General features: G+C 40.7%; 1 protein-coding gene across 5 annotated transcripts; it reads left to right on the top strand.

Annotated features, from left to right (window-relative positions):
• Window positions 1–115: 115 nt before the first annotated feature.
• Window positions 116–16532, top strand: CNOT7 (CCR4-NOT transcription complex subunit 7). 5 transcript variants are annotated; one of them, XM_077302098.1, is made up of 7 exons: window positions 139–412; window positions 2849–3048; window positions 4554–4747; window positions 5480–5641; window positions 9233–9377; window positions 13082–13192; window positions 14798–16532. In XM_077302098.1, exons 2-7 carry the CDS (start codon window positions 2932–2934, stop codon window positions 14924–14926), a joined length of 858 nt encoding a protein of 285 aa, XP_077158213.1. In that variant the 5' UTR covers window positions 139–412; window positions 2849–2931; the 3' UTR covers window positions 14927–16532. The 5 variants fall into 5 exon arrangements, with proteins under 5 accessions (XP_077158215.1, XP_077158216.1, XP_077158213.1 ...); XM_077302097.1 differs by having other exon boundaries at window positions 141–354; XM_077302099.1 differs by lacking the exon at window positions 139–412 and adding an exon at window positions 1126–1144.
• Window positions 16533–18160: the final 1628 nt, after the last annotated feature.

Raw genomic sequence — 18160 nt, 5'->3', positions numbered from 1 at the left:
TTCGGCTCCCGGATCGGGCCTTCCTATTGGCGGACAGGCCACCGCAACGTCCAATGAGATGAGCGTGGAGAGGAAAGCACGGCGTCACTAACCCAAGACGTGAGAGAGAGGGGGAGGGAGGGGGAGTGAACGACAAGGCCGGGAAAAAAAAAAGAAAAAGAAAAAAAAGGCCGCGAGCTGAGGGTTAAAATGTTAAGCGGCGGCGCGCGGTGATGATGTAATGGCTTTGTGCGCTGGGCGGCCAGGGGGCAGCAAGAACGGCCGCTTGCTGCGCTTTCTCGTCTCCACTCGCCGCGCTGGGGCTTCCTCCGCCGCCGGGTCCTAGCTAGACCCGGCCTCTCCTCCCCTTCCCGCGTGAGTAGCCGCCCCCCCTTCCGGTCGGCGAGCGCGGGCCGCGCGTGAGGCTGGGCAGGTAGCTAGCTGCAGGGGCGGCGGCGTTGTTCCCGGGCGCTGGGGGAGTGGAGGAGGCGGCCGGGGTGGGAAAGGGGGAGGGCGGCCGTGAGGGGCCACTGGGCCCCTCAGCCCAAATTCTTCGCTCAGGGGGCAGGAAAGGGACGGAAAGTGGCTCCCGCCCCCGGCCGGCGAAGTCTTCCGTTCCCTACTGTGGTGTTTTATTTTCAAAGAAGAAGAAGAAATGTATTTATTCATTTTCTTTATAAGATAGACGTCCTGACGCAGTTTCCTCCCATACATCAAATGGACTGTCACGTAAATGAAAATTGAAGAAAAAAAATATTTTGGTCTTCTTTTTACTTCGAAATGCTTTCGCCACGGTTAATGGGGGACCCTGATAGTGGGACTTTTGGTGGCACATTGAGCACTACACGATTTTATCCTGGCATAGCTTTTCATGGACCTGTGCTGGAGTAAAATCTGATTAGTCTTCAGGAAGACTCTCTCTCCCCCCCCCCCCCCCTTCAGCCCTCTAACGCAGCTGCTCCCCTGGAGTTGCTGTTGCTTGAGAGGAGCTGTGTAAGAGAGTCTCTTCTTCGGCAGCAATGGAAGAGGGGGCTGTGAGAGGATGGGGTGTGGCTTATTGTGATCCTGGAATATTTATCAGAGGGGATGTCTCAGTTAAATGTTCCCTTCATGCATTGGGACTCATGCAGCTTTTAGCACAGTAAATAGATTTAAAGGTGTCCAGGTAATTTGTTGTTATTTCAGAAAACTTAAAATAACCGGCTCTCTGAAATTCTGCAGCTTATGTTATTGTAACTGTGTTGAAAATAAGAATAACTGCAGAGAGTTCTTTACTTGCCTGTGTAGTTGAAAAATAAGCTATCCAAGAACCTTAGTTAGAGCATGTGCTCCAACAGTCAGCAGATTGGTCATGAACATCTGCACTGTTCAAAGTTTGGGTTTCAGGAAGCCATCACAAATACTAAAAATAATGAAACATGCAGAGGTATGTTGAAAGACATGCTTTTATATAGTAACAGATTCAGAAACTGATGGGAAGGCATATGCATGGGTTCCTGTGCCCTTGGGATAGCAACCCAATGCAGAGACAAATAAACCCAACTTATAGAGTTTTAATATGTTCTTGGTGTGGATTTTTGGGCCGCTGTCAAACCGTGATAGCTGGGAAGAAGGTACACTAGCCCATTATCATATGCATGTCAGTTCATTGTTGTAGTTCAAATTCTAAGCAGTCAATCCTAAATAGTGCAGGGTAGTATTTCTAATTCCTTGGTTGTTGCTGCAGATGTCAGTTTACAGGAAGCGGAGTGCTTAGAATTTTTTTATGGCCACTTTTCTGTTGTAACAGTATGTGTACTGCTGCTCATCTTCCTGTTGTTGTCTCTTGTACCATCTCTTATGTGACTCTGGGTTGTGGAAATTTATGGCAGGTTTAGTAACACAGGTATAGTGTTACTTCAGACATTTTTCTATAACATACCCAGGAAGTGAGCATGCTTTTTGGTAGAAGGGCACTAGGTTCCTGCTTTTTGTGTTAAGTATGTGCACATATTAATGCAATCTCATTCTATTTTGTATCTGTTCTAAGCAGAGGTTTTCAATTTTACTTTCAACAGTTTTGTGAACTTGTTTTAATGTTTCCCATGGAGTAAATTGTATGGATGTTTTCCTAAATTTCTACACTGTTCTTTGTATTAATTTAAATTGTAAGTATTTATGGTCGCCATATTAAGATTATATACTTACAAGTCAATCCTGATGGGATAAATAATCTTTCAAATGAAATATGCTTACATTCAGACTGAAAGAATTAGTAATGATGGCTTCTAGTTCAGAGTCCTCATATTGATAGGCAAATAGTTTCAAAGTAGACTTAAATATTGACTTTTTGGGGAAAGCCACACTTGTAAAAGTAGGATTTTTTTAAAGTTCACGTTTGCTTCACAGTTGCTTTGTGTTCTTTTTATGGTGGTGGTGTTTGCCACATACAGTAAAAGAATTATTTCTGTTTGGGGTGGATCCATCCATTCTCTCAGTAGTCTTCTTCCAACTGAAGTGGATCTTTCTCTAATGGAAGAGGCACTTAATTTAGAAGAACACTCCTTAGATTGAAGGCAGACATCAAATTTGAGCCAAAAGGAAAATTGGGATAGAAATAGTTTAATAATCATTGAAGGGGTAGGGTCCACCCCACTGTGTGTGGTATGATCTTATCAGCAGTTCTTGGTTCTTTGAGATACTATCCAGAGATAGGCAAACCAATACATCTTTTTGGAAAAGTTGCCAGTATACCAGGATTTCTGGTTTTGTGTTGGATGTGATCATGATACACACTGAAGTTTTCTAAAAAAAACACTTCATTATTAGCTTTTTTCTGAGCTCCGTTTTGAATCTGGAATAATTGTAGTTTCTTTTGCTTGTATTTTAGGTACGTAACTAAAATCTATTTTACGAGACAGGTTCTTTGTCAAGTATACCTTTTTGATGCCTGGTATTTGAAACCTCCCAAGTATGCCAGCAGCTACAGTAGATCACAGCCAAAGAATTTGTGAAGTTTGGGCTTGCAACCTGGATGAAGAGATGAAGAAAATTCGCCAAGTTATACGAAAGTTTAACTACGTTGCCATGGTATTTTCAATTTATCTTTGCTTAGGCTGAAGATGCTTTAAACATTATTTGGAAGCAGAAAGTGTAAAGAAAATAATTGAGAGGTTGAAGAATAATAAAAGGCTATAGGTCCATGGAAATAAGCTTGTAAAAATTATTCCAAGTTAAGACTCATGGTTATGTTCTTGGGTTTTGTGCCATCTTAGTAACCTTTGGTTTACATGGGACAGGTGAGTGATTTGGCTGCCTTCCATAACAGTACTGACCTCAGGGACTCTTGGGCCACCAGTGGCATGGGAAATCAGCAATAAGGTCTTCATATTGAGAAAAAGGATATTCTGAGTACAAAAAACGGGGCTTACTGTAAGTCCCCAGAGTAATCTTGCAGAATTCTGGACAATAGACCTTTGGTCTGATCCAGGAGAAATCTTCATCCCAAACAAAAATACGTCCAGTCTTATTTATTTATTTTACAAAATTTATATTGCACAAGGACCACCAAGGTGGCTCAGAAAACACAAGTGAAGATTGGCATGCATAAAGATTAGCATAGAGACTTAAATATTTTTTCCAGTATGAGGTTTTGTAAGACGAAACTCTCCTCTAGATACAATATGGGATACAACCACTATTTATGTAAGGAAGCTTGCAAACACTGTTTGCTTTGTTTCAAAATCCTGGTCGTTGCATCTTGATTGCATTGGTGTAAACTTCTATGAATATTAGATTGGGTCCTGTGACTACCTTCCCTAAAGGAAAAACTCTTCATCTGAAGGAAACTGGCAAACATGTTAACATTCAACTGAAGAGCTTGCTTTTTTCTCTATCTACAAGCCCCTGATATCAGCTCAATTATTGGCAAGTGTTCTTTACAAAACAAGTTACATTTCCTCCTCTGATAATGTAGAGCGTTCCATTTTTCTGATGTCGAGCTTTTTCTGTACAAGTGTCAAATCTAGATTAGATATGTACTTGGGTTGCTGAATGGATGTGTGTTTTAATTAGCTCTGTGTTCTGTACTAAAACTGTCCTGTATCCTTATAGTCTCCTGGTGATGCAAAAGGTGGCTGGGATCAGGGGTGAGTGTGACCTCTTGCTCTAGTACAGCAACCAAGTATGGTGCAACTGCCCCAGTACACTTGCGGTGTGTAAGCCCTTGTGTGGTCCAGATATCTTGTGGTAGGGCACATTTTATAGTGATGTGTGTTGGCAGGATCATAGTTCTCCTGCTGTACTGCACTTATTCATTGTTGAAACCATGTAACAGAAGTATTCAGGGATATAAAATGCCGAATCCCATAGTGTAACCACATCATAAAATATTGGATTTTTGTGATAAGTTTATATGGGATGCCCATAGCACTGTATGCCCTAGTGTCTTGTGCTTCCACAGTTGGCTTCTAATCTTTGTAACCTTTTTTTTTTTGAACCTTTATCAAACATGTTTCCAAAAAAATATAAGCTTCAAGGAGAAAGGCATGAATAGAATGGTATTTACTTTTGGTAATTTCTGCTTGATCTTTCAGGATACAGAGTTTCCAGGAGTAGTTGCAAGGCCTATTGGAGAATTCAGAAGCAATGCAGACTATCAATACCAACTACTCCGTTGTAATGTAGACTTATTAAAGATAATTCAGTTAGGATTGACATTCATGAACGAGCAAGGCGAATATCCTCCAGGAACTTCAACGTGGCAATTTAATTTTAAATTTAATTTAACGTAAGTGTTGGAATCCTGAACATCTCTCTGTGTATGGAATTTTGCACATAATACATGTTCCTATAAAGTCCTGAAAGAGTGATGGCTGTAATTTGTGATGTGCTATATCAGTGTAAATTCATGCTGTAAAGGCTGTTCATGGAAATGTGTTTCACATTTGAAGCTCATTTGACTTTATTACAACAAATAATTGCTGAGAAAATGTAAGGAGTTGAAATAGCCATAAAATTTTAAAAAACTTATCTCCCTAGCTTCACTAGGATTTGCCTTAAATATGTTTAAGGTGGCTATGGATAGAAGTGCCTGAAAATTGAGATGAGTGGGACTTTACATCAGCTGTTGGTAACTCAATGCTTGGATTGGCTACTGATTTTGCTTAATGAATAGCAAAGCTTTTCATCACTCAAAGTATTCAGTGATTACATAAACCTCAGTCTAAAGGTGAGTTACACTGAAATCAGAAATCTTCAGATTTCAGTGGTATACAACCTTGAGGAATGAGTGAAGTGTTGTGTGGTGCTACAGCGGCTTGTTCCTAATCAGTGGTACATTCTGACCAAATATCCTGTTGATATCTGTCTTAATTATATTTAACAGTTTAATTGTAACAACTAGCACAAATATTGCAATATTGGCCAGTTATAGGAAGGAATTTATGTGGGATTCCTCTTTAGAATTTCATCCTGAGAATTCCACGTTTTAAGTGAGTTTTTGCTGTGTTGTTTCTCCTAGAGAGGACATGTATGCCCAGGACTCTATAGAGCTACTAACAACATCCGGAATCCAGTTCAAAAAACATGAGGAAGAAGGAATTGAAACACAATACTTCGCTGAACTTCTAATGACATCGGGTGTAGTGCTGTGTGAAGGTGTCAAGTGGCTTTCATTTCATAGGTAAATGCCGCAAACATCCTGATCGGTTTCCCTTTTTTTCTTGAATTATAGCATAAAATAATTGCTACTAATAACTAACCTAGAACATCAGGGCTGGATGAATTCTGGATATAGCAACATTTAAAGCAGCAAAACATTTACAGTGAAGTTTACACTTCAGTTCCAATTAGAAACAAATAACTGGTGTCTTAAAACAAGGCACTGAAGTATCAGCCTTGTAGAGAGGGAGCACTGTATATTTTTATTTTGCCTTGACAGTTTTCCAGGTCAGAGGAAGGAACACCCACATATCTCTACCCTTTGTGTACGCTTAGCAGGTAAATGGAAACTGGAATTAGTTGATTAACATCGTTGGAAGGTCCAAATTCAGTGCACCTCTGAAGACTCTTTGATAATGCTGGTAGGGAAAACACAAACCTTCTTTATTAATTGTAATGCCAAAGTTTGGAAAAATGAAACTTTGTTTGCTTCCTGCATGGATTATTTTCAGTTTTCCCTCAACCCAGCCCCTTAGGGTAAACAAATCAGTCAAAACCTATCGAAGGATTTGGACTTCAGTCTAGGTGTTGGCTTAAGTATCCAGCAATGATTTTATTCAAATGCACCAGCCGGAGGATGTTTTCTGTTGAGCACTGTGTTGTGTGTTGCTGCATGCTGCTGCCACACAACACAGACTGGAAAATAGCTTGCGTAAAGCAGCTTGGCGGATTACTTCATAAAGTGCTTAGCTCCTTTTTCTGTTGGGAGCCTTACTACAGGGAAATGTTGCCTACCGAATCTTTGTTTTGGTATGCATGCATACTGGCAGGTATTCGGAGAAAAAGTTGCTGGTAACGCTATTTAACTTCCAGGGTTTGCAATGGAAAGATGATTTGCAGAACAATGTGAGTATAAATTAATATAGCATGTGCAATAGGATTTAATGAACTCTTGGAATGCAAATTTCTCACTACTAAGAAGCTATCGTAGTGGCAATTGTATAGTGGCAAGTGACTTAGTGGCAATTGTATAGAATAGAATTAGAGAGGGCTTCTTTTACAAAACATTAATTGGTTTGTATCATGCACATAAGTGACCAAGTCAAAGATGTTTTATTTAGACCAATATAATAATATCACAGTTCAAAAATGTATGACATTTTGATTCAATAATGTAAAATCTATAACATATATATAGAGTTTAGAAACTGTTTAATTACCACTAAAAATGTTTTAAAAGGATTTTAAATGCTATTGCATTTAAAATTTTAAAGGCCATTGCATTTAAAATTCCATCGGACAGCCTAAAATCTATATGAAATGAAAAAACCTATTTAACCTTGAATGAAAACTATTTAACCTTTAATGGAGCTGTGTGTCTTAATAGCGGGAGCACCAAATTTAGCAATATAAACAGTTGCATGGCTTACTTCCAATTGTTTATTGTATCTTTTATCTTTTAAAGATTAAAAAATAAAGCATTTTAAATAGAAATTTTAAAAATCTATTTAAACCAAATATGTTCTTCAATTTTATTAAAATAGATAAAATTCCATGTAGAGCCTGCATATGGTGGTAGTGTGGGGGAAATTAAGTCTAATGGCAAAATTTACTGAAATCAGAATTCTCAGTTTGAGCAAGTGGCAACTTCCGGGTATCTGTTTGTTTGCGAGTTTTCTGTTTTTGGACTTTTACTGATGCTTGAAGCACTGCTGGGGTTTTCTGAATGTTTATTTACCGTTGGCTTCATTTCTACACTGCCTTTCTACCCACTGGGGACCCAGGGTGACCTCCATCATTCTCCTCTCGTTTCATCCTCACAACAGCTCTGTGAGGTAGGTTAGGCTGAGAGTGTGTGACTGGCCCAAGTTCACCCAACATGTTTTGGTGACAGAGCAGGGATTTGAACCCAGGACTCCCTATCCTAGTCCAAGGCTCTAGCCACTATACCACACTGGTTATTTAATATAGGCCCTAATATTTGAAGCAATGGTAGAGTTCATTGGTCATTAAAAAAATAATTTCCGGAAGCCGTCATAACCTCTCTGTATGCACGTTGGTCATAAATTCTTAAAAGAAACTGCTGACAATAGCAACAGGGGCCTCTGCTCGCCATTCAGTGGGCCTAAAACAAAGAAATCCTCTGAGCTCTTAAGTCAGTCATGTCTGTGTCAACTCATTTAATTTAGTAGCTGTAGATTGGTACATCTTGTCTGGGCAGCTGCTTGTTGTCAGTGCAAATGAACAAACAGAATAGAATTGGCAGTTTTTGAAAGAACTTCTTAAAATGGATCCAGTAACATTATTCAGCAGTATCTTGCTCTTACCTGAGTAACTCTGTGCCTTGAAAATGCACAGCCCTATTTGTAGTTCTTGGGAATGCACTGAATACAGGAGAGCTTCCTTTGTAGTAACCTTAAGCATCCCAGTCCTGTACAAACACATCTAATTCTAACAATGTAGAAGTCCCTGGCCAAGATTTAGCAAATGAACGGCCAGGTGCTGCTTTGAATTGTATGTAAGATCTTTAAAAAATGTGTATGTTTTATGGCTTCTCATGGCTTCTCATGTTTCTTTTCTATTTTTCATTGAGATTAGCTATTTTAGTTGGCAGGGTATTCATTAGACACAATGATTACTACATATAGCTGCTGGCTGGAATTTTGTATAGTCTTTTGTGCTAGCCACTCTTGTCTCCATCAAGTTTTTAAAAAGGCAAACTGGTAAAAGTCTATCTGTTTGATTGCCAAGCACTGTATATAAGGGTTTAAAATGTGTACCATACATTTACTTAAAATAAGCTTTCGATAGTGTTAGTATATTTATAATTACGCTTGTATTCCGTCTTTCCCTGGTGGCTCAGGGCGGATCACATCGATACAGATTAATTTAATATACCGCAAAAAATCTTTTATGTCAAAAACAATTTAAATTTAAGGTATAGAATCACTTAAAAAGCTGCCTTATTTTCATAAAATAGGTGTACATTAGAAATGTTAGCATGAGTAGAATAGCTGTATTTGTTGCTCAGAAAATATATAGTTAGTTGGTCTAGTGATAGCCCAAAACAAGTATCTTAATACAGTGGAATGTTTCCAGTCTGTTTTGCTAGGTTTTCTGGCATCCTTGTTGAGTTCTGCTGTAGGGAGAATAACTCTGCCAAAGGTTAACATTAAGTACATTTTACTCCCTGCACTGCTACTGTTATGGAGCAGGGGACCTCATGCTCTGCAATGAGAGGGGAAGACCCAGCAGTAACTAAACGGATGGAAGTGCCTCATGTGGCAGAAAACAAATGTTTGGATCAAACCCTTACTCTGTGCAACTGATGCATCATGATGAGAAGTTGGCACCTTTGATTCTATAAAAGGGACATTAAGCATTCATATAAAATCAAAGCATTAAAGGGCAATGAGTCATACTGGCGCTACATCAGTTTGGTGTATGCAGTACATATGTAACCTTAGAAAGAATGCCTATACCAGGAAGGCACTGGGAAGTGATTCTTAGAATGTGTTCCTTTGATTGTTTTTGTTAATGGGAACGTTTTGTGGCATCATTGACAATATAAACTCGTTTTTTTCCCCCCTCTCCGTTTATGGTTAATCTACAGTGGCTATGATTTTGGCTATCTAATCAAGATCCTGACAAATTCCAATTTACCCGAAGAAGAGATGGACTTCTTTGAGATCCTGAGACTGTTTTTTCCTGTCATTTATGATGTGAAGTACCTCATGAAGAGTTGCAAAAATCTCAAGGTAATGGCAGTGTATTCTATGGGTATTGAACAGTGTATTCTAGAATAGTGCTGCGTTAGTGGGGGAGGGGGTAATGTGTAGCTAAAGCTTTGTCTTTATAGCAGGAACAGCAAAAGAGGAAGCTAACATGGAAGCAAGGCTGTACCGTTCGATTCATGATCCTTCCCATGACAAAGTAGCAATTCCATTTTTTTATCGGCATCCTCACTGTTAGCCATTATGTTTGCTGCTGCAAGAGGTTGAGTGGGTGGCACAGTTTCTAGAAGGCTAGAAAAGGACCTTCTATGAATGGCTGTACCAACTGTCAGAGCCCATAGATTCCACAGTGATCCAGAGGCCTCTTAATCTGGCAGTTACGAGTGAGCTTTTGTGTGAACTGTGTTTGGGCAATCTTATGCACTTGGGATGGTGAAATATTGTGGCCTATGAAAAAGCATTGTAAACACAAAAGGCAGCACAGCAAGTCAAGAAATTTAGGATAAAAAATGAATTCACTGCTCAGAAGCTACTTAGGCTACTAACTGGCTTATTCTGTTAGGCATAACATTTGGAGACTCCTATTGGACTGGAGGACAAATGCATGCTGGACATGGAGGCATGAAATGAAGAACAGCAAAGTGGACTCATTGCTGCTCCTGTGATGTTAACAGAAAATTGGGAAAGGAAACCTCTGCCATGTATAACCATACAGAAATTAACGGTGCACAGCTGTGCCAAGGCCAAGGGATAGCTTGGGGTTTTCAACTTGGGATTTTGTAAGTGAAAGGAGCCCATGAGAACTAGACACTGATCCACATTGTGGCTAAATCCCAATTAAAGTCTGGCTGCTGATATTCTGAGACAACGACGAAAGACACTTTGCCTAGTGATTAACTGTGAATTGTTTGCAAATAAGGGAATGTTACACATCATTTGCAGAACTATTAAAACCCCTGACAATTGTGGCTAATATTTTTTTCCGAAAGTTCTCGCTCAACTACTGAATTAGCTGGAAATAAATGTATCCCAGTTGAATGTAATTATGTAAGGAACAAGAGGTCGGCTGTGCAGACAACAGGCAGAGTTCCCTAAGTTTTCATGACTTCAGAATTGTTACCATCTGAGCTTTTCCTTTTGTTGGCCCACAGCTCAATTTCCCAGTGACTTCTCCCCCCTCCCAGGTTAACATTCCTTTTCAAATACAGTTTGAAAAAGAAGAGTAAGTCAAAAATACTCTGTGCGCACAGGCTGTGTGACCAAATTGTTACTGTGTGTTGGTGGATCTGTTGCTTGTTCTGCTTCTTTGTTGGCAAATAAACTGTTACATTGCTATCAGAACATGACATCTCTTGTTTGTTTATTTGTTTTTTGTTAATGATGAAGGTGAGAATGGTTCTGCTGCATTAGGTGATGTCAGTTAGGTGATTTATACCCCACCCTGAGCCTCCGGGGAAGGTTAGGGTATAAATGCAATAAATAAATAAATGCAATAAATAAATAAATAAAAACAGTTCAATTGCTGGACATGGGAAGATGTGCTTTAAAAGCACCTTACAGGAAAGGATGGCAGTCATGTGGGTGATTTATTTTGAAACTTCTGGGGAATGAAGATTATTTTACAGGTCTTCATGGGTCTTATTGAATGCTAGTATAATGCCACAACTGTGCATATCCTTGTAACCAAAGTAAATAATAAAACTTGTGTGATACATACAGAAGGAAGCAGAAACCTGTTACATTCATCTTAACAGAGGTGGCCAGCCTAAAGTTAGATGTTGAAAAAGAGATCAAAAGCATTCACTAATCCTATGTACGAATAATGTAAGCAATGCTGAAGCAAACAGCTACAGAGCCCTACAGTCACTTGTTTATGTACAGAATTTACACTCTGCCTTACTTGCTAAAATATTGATGTAAACTACCCTGAGATGTCAGGCTCGGTAGGGGTGGTCTATAAATGTAAATAATAAATAAAATAAATAAAAGTGGCTAATGTTTAAAAATGTACATTAAAAAGAAACAAAAACATTAAAAAAACCAGAAGCATCAAAAAAGGATCTCAGTTTGCAGTTATTGGCCAGTGAGTCTTTTTTCCATGGGACCCCGAAGACCCTGCTAATACAGGCAGTACTGAGTGAGTCAGATCATTGGTCTGGGCTCAGAATGAGCCGCTTGATATGCTCATCATTTGGGATCCTAAGTTCAATCACTTATTTTGTAGAAATTGAATCATGGGCCCATGTATTTATTATCTCCGCCATTACCTTTATTGGCATTCCATAACATTACAGCGTATAAGTAAGAAAAAGGCAAACAACTGGAGATACATGTAAACAATGGAACAATTGCAATAAAATATGCTAAAACAGTTTAGTTCTAACTTTTAGAATTTCCACCAAAAATTTTGCAACCGTGAATGTAATTTCAGGTGAATAATCCCTTAATAAGTATCGAAATGCACTTTCCCCATTTATCTGTGTAGTAGTGACCAGGCCGTTGCTTGAAAAAATGATCATATGTCATGTAAGGAAGTATCATTTACACTGATGCACTCATCCTTTTCAGACATGAGACACACCTTTAATGTCCAACCTATAGCAAGAGGACCCAATTTTAACTTTTTGATATTTACAGTGCTGACATACTGCCATTGTTCTCCCCTGTTAAACCTGGAGACTGCAGTTCTGGAGGTGGCAAAGGTTGTAGAACTGGTGTTGGTCAGACAGGCCTGTTTGGCTCTTGTAGGGTGGTTTTATAATATGTTCGATTTCTAGGTAACTGGTGATGTCATTACTATAGAATGGGTAAAGATGCATAGGATAAAAATTTCATTTTCTTTTTCCTCTCACCCCCACTCCATTTTAGAATCATAGAGTTGGAAGGGGCCATACAGGCCATCTAGTCCAACCCCCTGCTCAACGCAGGATCAGCCCTAAGTATCCTAAAGCATCCAAGAAAAGTGTGTATCCAACCTTTGCTTGAAGACTTCCAGTGAGGGGGCGCTCACCACCTCCTTAGGCAGCCTATTCCACTGCTGAACTACTCTGACTGAAAAATCTTTATACCTTTATTTAAAAAAAACATACACAAATATTGTGATGTCATTGGTTTGATTTGATCATGACCCAGTCAATGAACTTAAGTTATTTAGAAAGCGGAGGATTTTGGAAGTTTCTATGGATGGTGCGTCCTTCTTATACTCTTGCCATTTCAACGGTTCACAACTGCATATATCACCAGGCCTGAGGTTCTCTTGGAGTCCTTGCTGTGTTGAACCTCAAGATGGGCCAGTGCAGAGCCCATTTTGTCAATGCCTACACTGCAGGCAGGGTTCTTGTTTTGACTATACCCATGGCTTTAGCTGTTTGTTCCAACTGGGCTCTCTCCCACCCACTTAGTGCTTTAAAGCAGGGGTAGTCAACCTGTGGTCCTCCAGATGTCCGTGGACTGCAATTCCCATGAGCCCCTGCCAGCAAACGCTGGCATGGACTCATGGGAATTGTAATCCATGGACTTCTGGAGGACCACAGGTTGACTACCCCTGCTTTAGAGAATTTCTGATTTCAGCCACAGTGGTGATCTAAATCAGTTACGTACTTGCCATCTTTTTCTCTTCCTCCCTGCTGTAAACAAATAGGGTGGGGTTGCCGTTCATTATGGTGAGTTAATCTGTTTGGTCTCTTTGTGGCAGAACCTGTTGACTGTGTAGCAATCTTCTTTTTCAGGGTGGATTGCAAGAAGTAGCTGAGCAGTTAGAGTTGGAGAGGATAGGACCACAGCATCAGGCGGGATCTGATTCTCTACTAACCGGCATGGCCTTCTTCAAAATGAGAGAGGTACGTGTAAGGTTCTTGGATGACCTCCAGCCCAAAGGCCTTTAAAATATTACCTGTGCTTTTATTTTCCACAGAAGACTGTGTCCACTGGGGGTAACCTTGTGAAAGTTGAATTAAAAAAGAGTCTAGAATACTGGCACTATAAAGGCTAAGCGAATTCCAGCACCCTTAAAAGGCTAAGAGAATTAATTCCAGCCCCAAGTGTTTATGAGTCAACTGTAAGGCAAACATGTTTATGTTCAAAGTTGCAGGCAACAAAAAGGGTGTGGGTGTTAGGAGGAGAGATGTTCTGAAGAGAGTAACTGATCAAAGAGTAACCAGTCCACTCAGAGTCAATGAGGACCACTCCCAGCTAGAATTTTGAGTATGAACATTTCTGCCTAATGGTTGAACATTTTGTGCATCTGATGAAGTCAGTTCTGATGCAAGCTGGAGTCAATGCCAGTTTAACTTTTAAGATGCAGCAAGAAAAGAAAGGAGAGTTTACTGACAGAAGACAAAATACCGAAGGTACCCTAAAATAACCTCCATGCGCAAAGAAAACCAATGTTAATAAAATGAGTTACTATTCAAATTAAATGTTTGAGATTTTGCTGAATGTTTCTAAAGAACTTTTGAGGTGCCACCGGTCTCTGTTTTAAGGGCCCTGGTTTATTTAGATATATTTATCGTACGGCAGGAAGAGTAACAGGGAACCCCCCTCAAAGAAGGCTTCACTCTGTTAGGTGTAAGCAAGCAAGCAAGCTATTAATTGTGTTGAACATCCTTGGAAGTCATCCTTAGCTTATGTATGCATGACCAGAAAGAAAAAAAACTGCAGCTTCCTGCTCACAGCCTAGTAAGTGTGATATAGACAACAGTGTGCCCTCCCAATGAATGAAAGGCACCTAATGGGATTTAGTTTTATGGGATAATAATGAAATGATGATTATGATGCCAGCCACTCCATTCTGGGGCTTTTTATGACACGTATGCCCCTGACTACCGAGATGGAGAGGATGGGCTGTTTTCCAGGAGAGAGTCCTGAGTTTCCAAACCCTCTGGTTTTTCCTAACTGGAGGTGCTTATACAAACAGCCAAGGGGCCCAGCGTGGAATTTTGTCCTTGGTGAAGAAATGAAGAAAGTTCAGTGGCTTGTCACTGTTGTGTTACATTAGATTTAATTCATTTGTACTTTAAAGGGAGGGTATAGTTAGCAAGCATCCATAATACCTGAAGAACTGATCTAGTGGAGACATGGTTGTAGAATTGTTAGTGACTGGTAATAAGTGTTACTGGCTTTACTCCTCCCCCCCCCTCTGCAAATTTTAACAGCTGCTGAGTTTCCTGACACAATAATCCTTCATACGAGAAGAGGCCAAGTCAGCAGTTGTAGAGATGGGAAATGCAGCAGCTATTAAATGCTTGCCTCTTTCACAGCTGTTAAATGCACAAGCAAGCCTAATGGTAGAAAAAGACTTCAGACTGAAATACTTTTTCGGGGGGAGGGGAAGATTTTATTGGCTGAGCTTTGAAACAGGCTTTCAGATGCAGTTACTTGATTTGCTGCTGGTTGGCAAAAGGAGGGAAACCAGCAATTTCAAGTTGTGTTCAAATTTTCTCCAGATGTTCTTTGAAGATCACATCGATGATGCCAAGTACTGCGGTCACTTGTATGGTCTTGGTTCCGCTTCATCTTATGTACAGAATGGGACAGGAAATGCATATGAAGAAGAAGCCAGCAAGCAATCATGACATGAAATGAGAAGTCGTCTTTTCAGAGCACCACGTGCTTGTACATAGGTTTTATCTCTGGTTGAATCCTTTGGACAATAAGGCATTCTTTTTTCCTCCCTTTCTCAGCACATGGTCCCTTTTTTCTGCCTTTATATACTAAAAACTGACTGTTCCTTTCCCAGTTCTTTGACTTTGATGCATAGACATTTCTGGGTTTAAATGTGGCCTTGTACCTTCCCCATCTATACACAAGCACATGTAGGAGCAGCGTGGCAGGCAGAAGAGGAAAGCTAAAATGATAATGAAATTTCTGGTAAACTTTAATTGGACGTAATATTGGTTTATTATCTTCCTTATAGTCCCCCCACCCCCATAAAACTATTATGACCGATATCCTCATTAGTGTATGCCCCCTTCCCAGTATCCAGGAGTTTTAGCTGTTCAAGATTGTGGACCATCACGTTTGCACTTTAGAAGAGTGACTCTGAGTCAGATCCTCTGGTTTTTCCATCCCGACCTTGAGAAAAACATTCATCTGCCAACTTGAAGTAACCTCATCCCCACCCCCCAGGTTTTGAACTGCTTGAACCAAATTGCTGCATAAATCTCTGTTGAGAATTACTGAACAGATGTTCTTATAACTTAACTGGTATTCGGTCTTCCAAGTAGTTTGCCAGGTTAACACACTGTGATGGAATAACTGGGTTGCGATGAGGGGAAATCTCCTGTGCGCACTCTTATGTGCTCTCAGCTACTATGCAAGAGCCCAGTTCTGTTCCAGTGTAGCTCCTTTTCATTTCTGGGGTGGGTAGGGAGTGTATGCAGGAGAAATCCCTTCTAGATTGCTTCCTCTGTCCGCAAACTGGTTTTACAGCCATCAGGAAAAATTTCTGTGTCCTTAAAATTTTTGAGTCTTGGAACTTTAAAATGATAGAAACTTCAATTAGCTTGACTGCACACAGACATGTGGACCCTTTTCCTTACCCCTTTCCAGCAAACTATGCCCATGAAATACTATTTATTGTGTACTTGAATGGATGGGTGAACACAAAGTTAATTAAGGATGAGATCCAAAGATCTGAAAACAACTTGATATTTAGCTAAATCAACAGAGGAAAATACATTTTGACGTTACTGTAGCTGCTACAAAGGCATTTGTTGTAAAACAACAAATCTATTTGTACCTAATAAAGTTAACTGAGGAGCGTGAGGCTAGCTTATTTTTTTTAAGTCTGTTTTAGAAATGCATTGTTTTTATTAGAGGACCACAAAGGACTTTCTTAACCATGCAGAGGATGCACACACAGAGCAGTGGTGCAGGAGGACTTTAAGTTGACAGCTAAACCCTGCCCTGAAAATGACAGAGTGCCTGCGGGGCAGCCTTTGGCTCACTCACCTACTCTGAAAATCAATAAGGAGTAAATCTTAGAAATGTTCTGCAAGTTGATTTGTTTACCATGTACTTTAACCTGCTTTTCTCTCCCCCCTTCTCCTCATTAAGTTACAATGATGTAACTGGGTGGTCCTTTTTTTTTTTTTAAAGACAAAACAAAAGAAATTTGCATAAGAGGGAATTTGTTTTTAAAGCTTTTGTAAATAAAGGCTTCAAAAATGTTTTCTTACATATGTGCAGACTGGTGGTTTTGCTTTGAAACCTCTACAGGCATGTCTGTCTACCCAGTGGATCTCTTGCTTGTGTCTTTCTTACACTAGTAATATTTCACTCAGCTGTACTTTTTTTTTTGGGGGGGGGAGTTTGCAGTGCAGGCTTTACCATTCATGGGTTTAGTGCTGCAGGCAGTGAGTGTAATGGTAGTGTTACAGCTATTGGGCCTGTTAAGTGTTTACTTTGTTAAAGGATTCTCCTTACAGAAATTGTGATGTTGGGGAAGGAAAAGGGACTTTCGTGATTATGACTCACATCTGTTAGTGGTTGCTTATGGTCATTAAGAACTTTGTAACCATTGGATAGTTCAGTCCTCCTTCAGTGGCAGGAATCCTGTGTTTGGCACACTCCTGCAAAATAGAAAGGTGAAATGCCAACATTTTTCTACTCAGTTTATAGTTTGCCTAGAAAAGCTGAGTGTTGTTTTTTTCTCTGACATATATCCAACGTTTGTTCTGCTGCCAGTTGAACCCATTCATCTGTAAACCACTTGGGGAGCGGTATAAATAATTCGCTAAGGGGGGTGGGCCGAGTCCAGGATACGAAAGGGGCCAATCGGAAGGTGCGTAGTGCATGCCTTCTGATTGGGCCTGGACTGTGACAACAGAGGGGCCAATTGGAAGGCGCAAAGCGCCTTCTGATTGGCCCATTGACCGACTGCCTCCACTTCGCAGTGGAAGCCGGGCACTCGGCAGGGAGGGGGGTGGGTAGGGGAGCCTTCCCTGTGGGCCCTGGAGCAGGGACACGGCAGGCCTGCTCCGAGGCCCGCAGGGAAGCCGGGGAATTGCCAGGGAGGGGGCGGCCAGGGGAGGCTTCCCTGCGGGCCTTGCAGCAGGCCCACTGCGTCCCCGCCACGGCGGGTCTGCTCTGAGGCCCGCAGGGAAGCTGGGGAATCAATGGGGAGGGGGAAAAGAATGCTCACCAAATATGTTCAGTGAACTCAGCCATTTAGGCTTCATTTCTAGAAAAGACAATTTGTAATCTTTCTTCACATGGTGGCTTTATTCAAGACTAGGGGCCAAGCCTGTTGCATTCAAGAATGCAACAGGTGATAGATTAGGGGGGTGGAGTAGAACTCTGCAGATGGCCTCCTTTTCCCCCCAGGACCTATAAAGGCTGCAGACAGCTGTTAGGGAACTCACCGGCAGGGACAGCTCTCATGCGGCAGGGATCTGCAGCCTCTGAGGGAAGTGGCAGGGGATGGTCAGGGACAGAAGGTGATTGGCTGGCCACTGGACAGACAGGCAAGCTGGTTAGAGGAGGAGGCACTCAGGGGTGGAACAGCCACCCTGAATGGGTGTTAGTCACTTAAGCAATGAGACACACTAATCCAAGCCATTACCAGAAATATATGTGGAGCAGTTTTGTGTGCTTTATCTGAAGAAATGTGTATGTACACAAATGTTTGTAGACCCTAAACTTATTCTTTAGGTTGAAAAATATTAGCTGGTGTTACTATTGCAATTGCTTTTTCTCCTTGGAAATACAGAGAGAGCCAACATTTATTCTCTGGAAGCAGTTTCCTCGTAATCTGGCAGTGAGTACAAGGCATAGTTGCAGCTCTCTGATTAACAATCTTTACATGA

The sequence above is a fragment of the Paroedura picta genome, chromosome 10, assembly GCF_049243985.1.
Source record: "Paroedura picta isolate Pp20150507F chromosome 10, Ppicta_v3.0, whole genome shotgun sequence".
Taxonomy (NCBI): domain Eukaryota; kingdom Metazoa; phylum Chordata; class Lepidosauria; order Squamata; family Gekkonidae; genus Paroedura; species Paroedura picta.
Note: the sequence above shows the minus strand (reverse complement) of the source record. Positions and strands in the feature narration are given on the sequence as shown.

What these genes read in the sequence shown, in the direction of transcription:
- CNOT7 (XM_077302098.1), top strand. Translation starts at nt 2,932, where the DNA reads ATGCCAGCAGCTACAGTAGATCACAGCCAAAGAATTTGTGAAGTTTGG. An exon ending in AATTTTAAATTTAATTTAAC is followed by an intron (nt 4,748 to 5,479) that starts GTAAGTGTTGGA and finishes TGTTTCTCCTAG; the next exon opens with AGAGGACATGTATGCCCAGG. An exon ending in AAGTGGCTTTCATTTCATAG is followed by an intron (nt 5,642 to 9,232) that starts GTAAATGCCGCA and finishes GTTAATCTACAG; the next exon opens with TGGCTATGATTTTGGCTATC.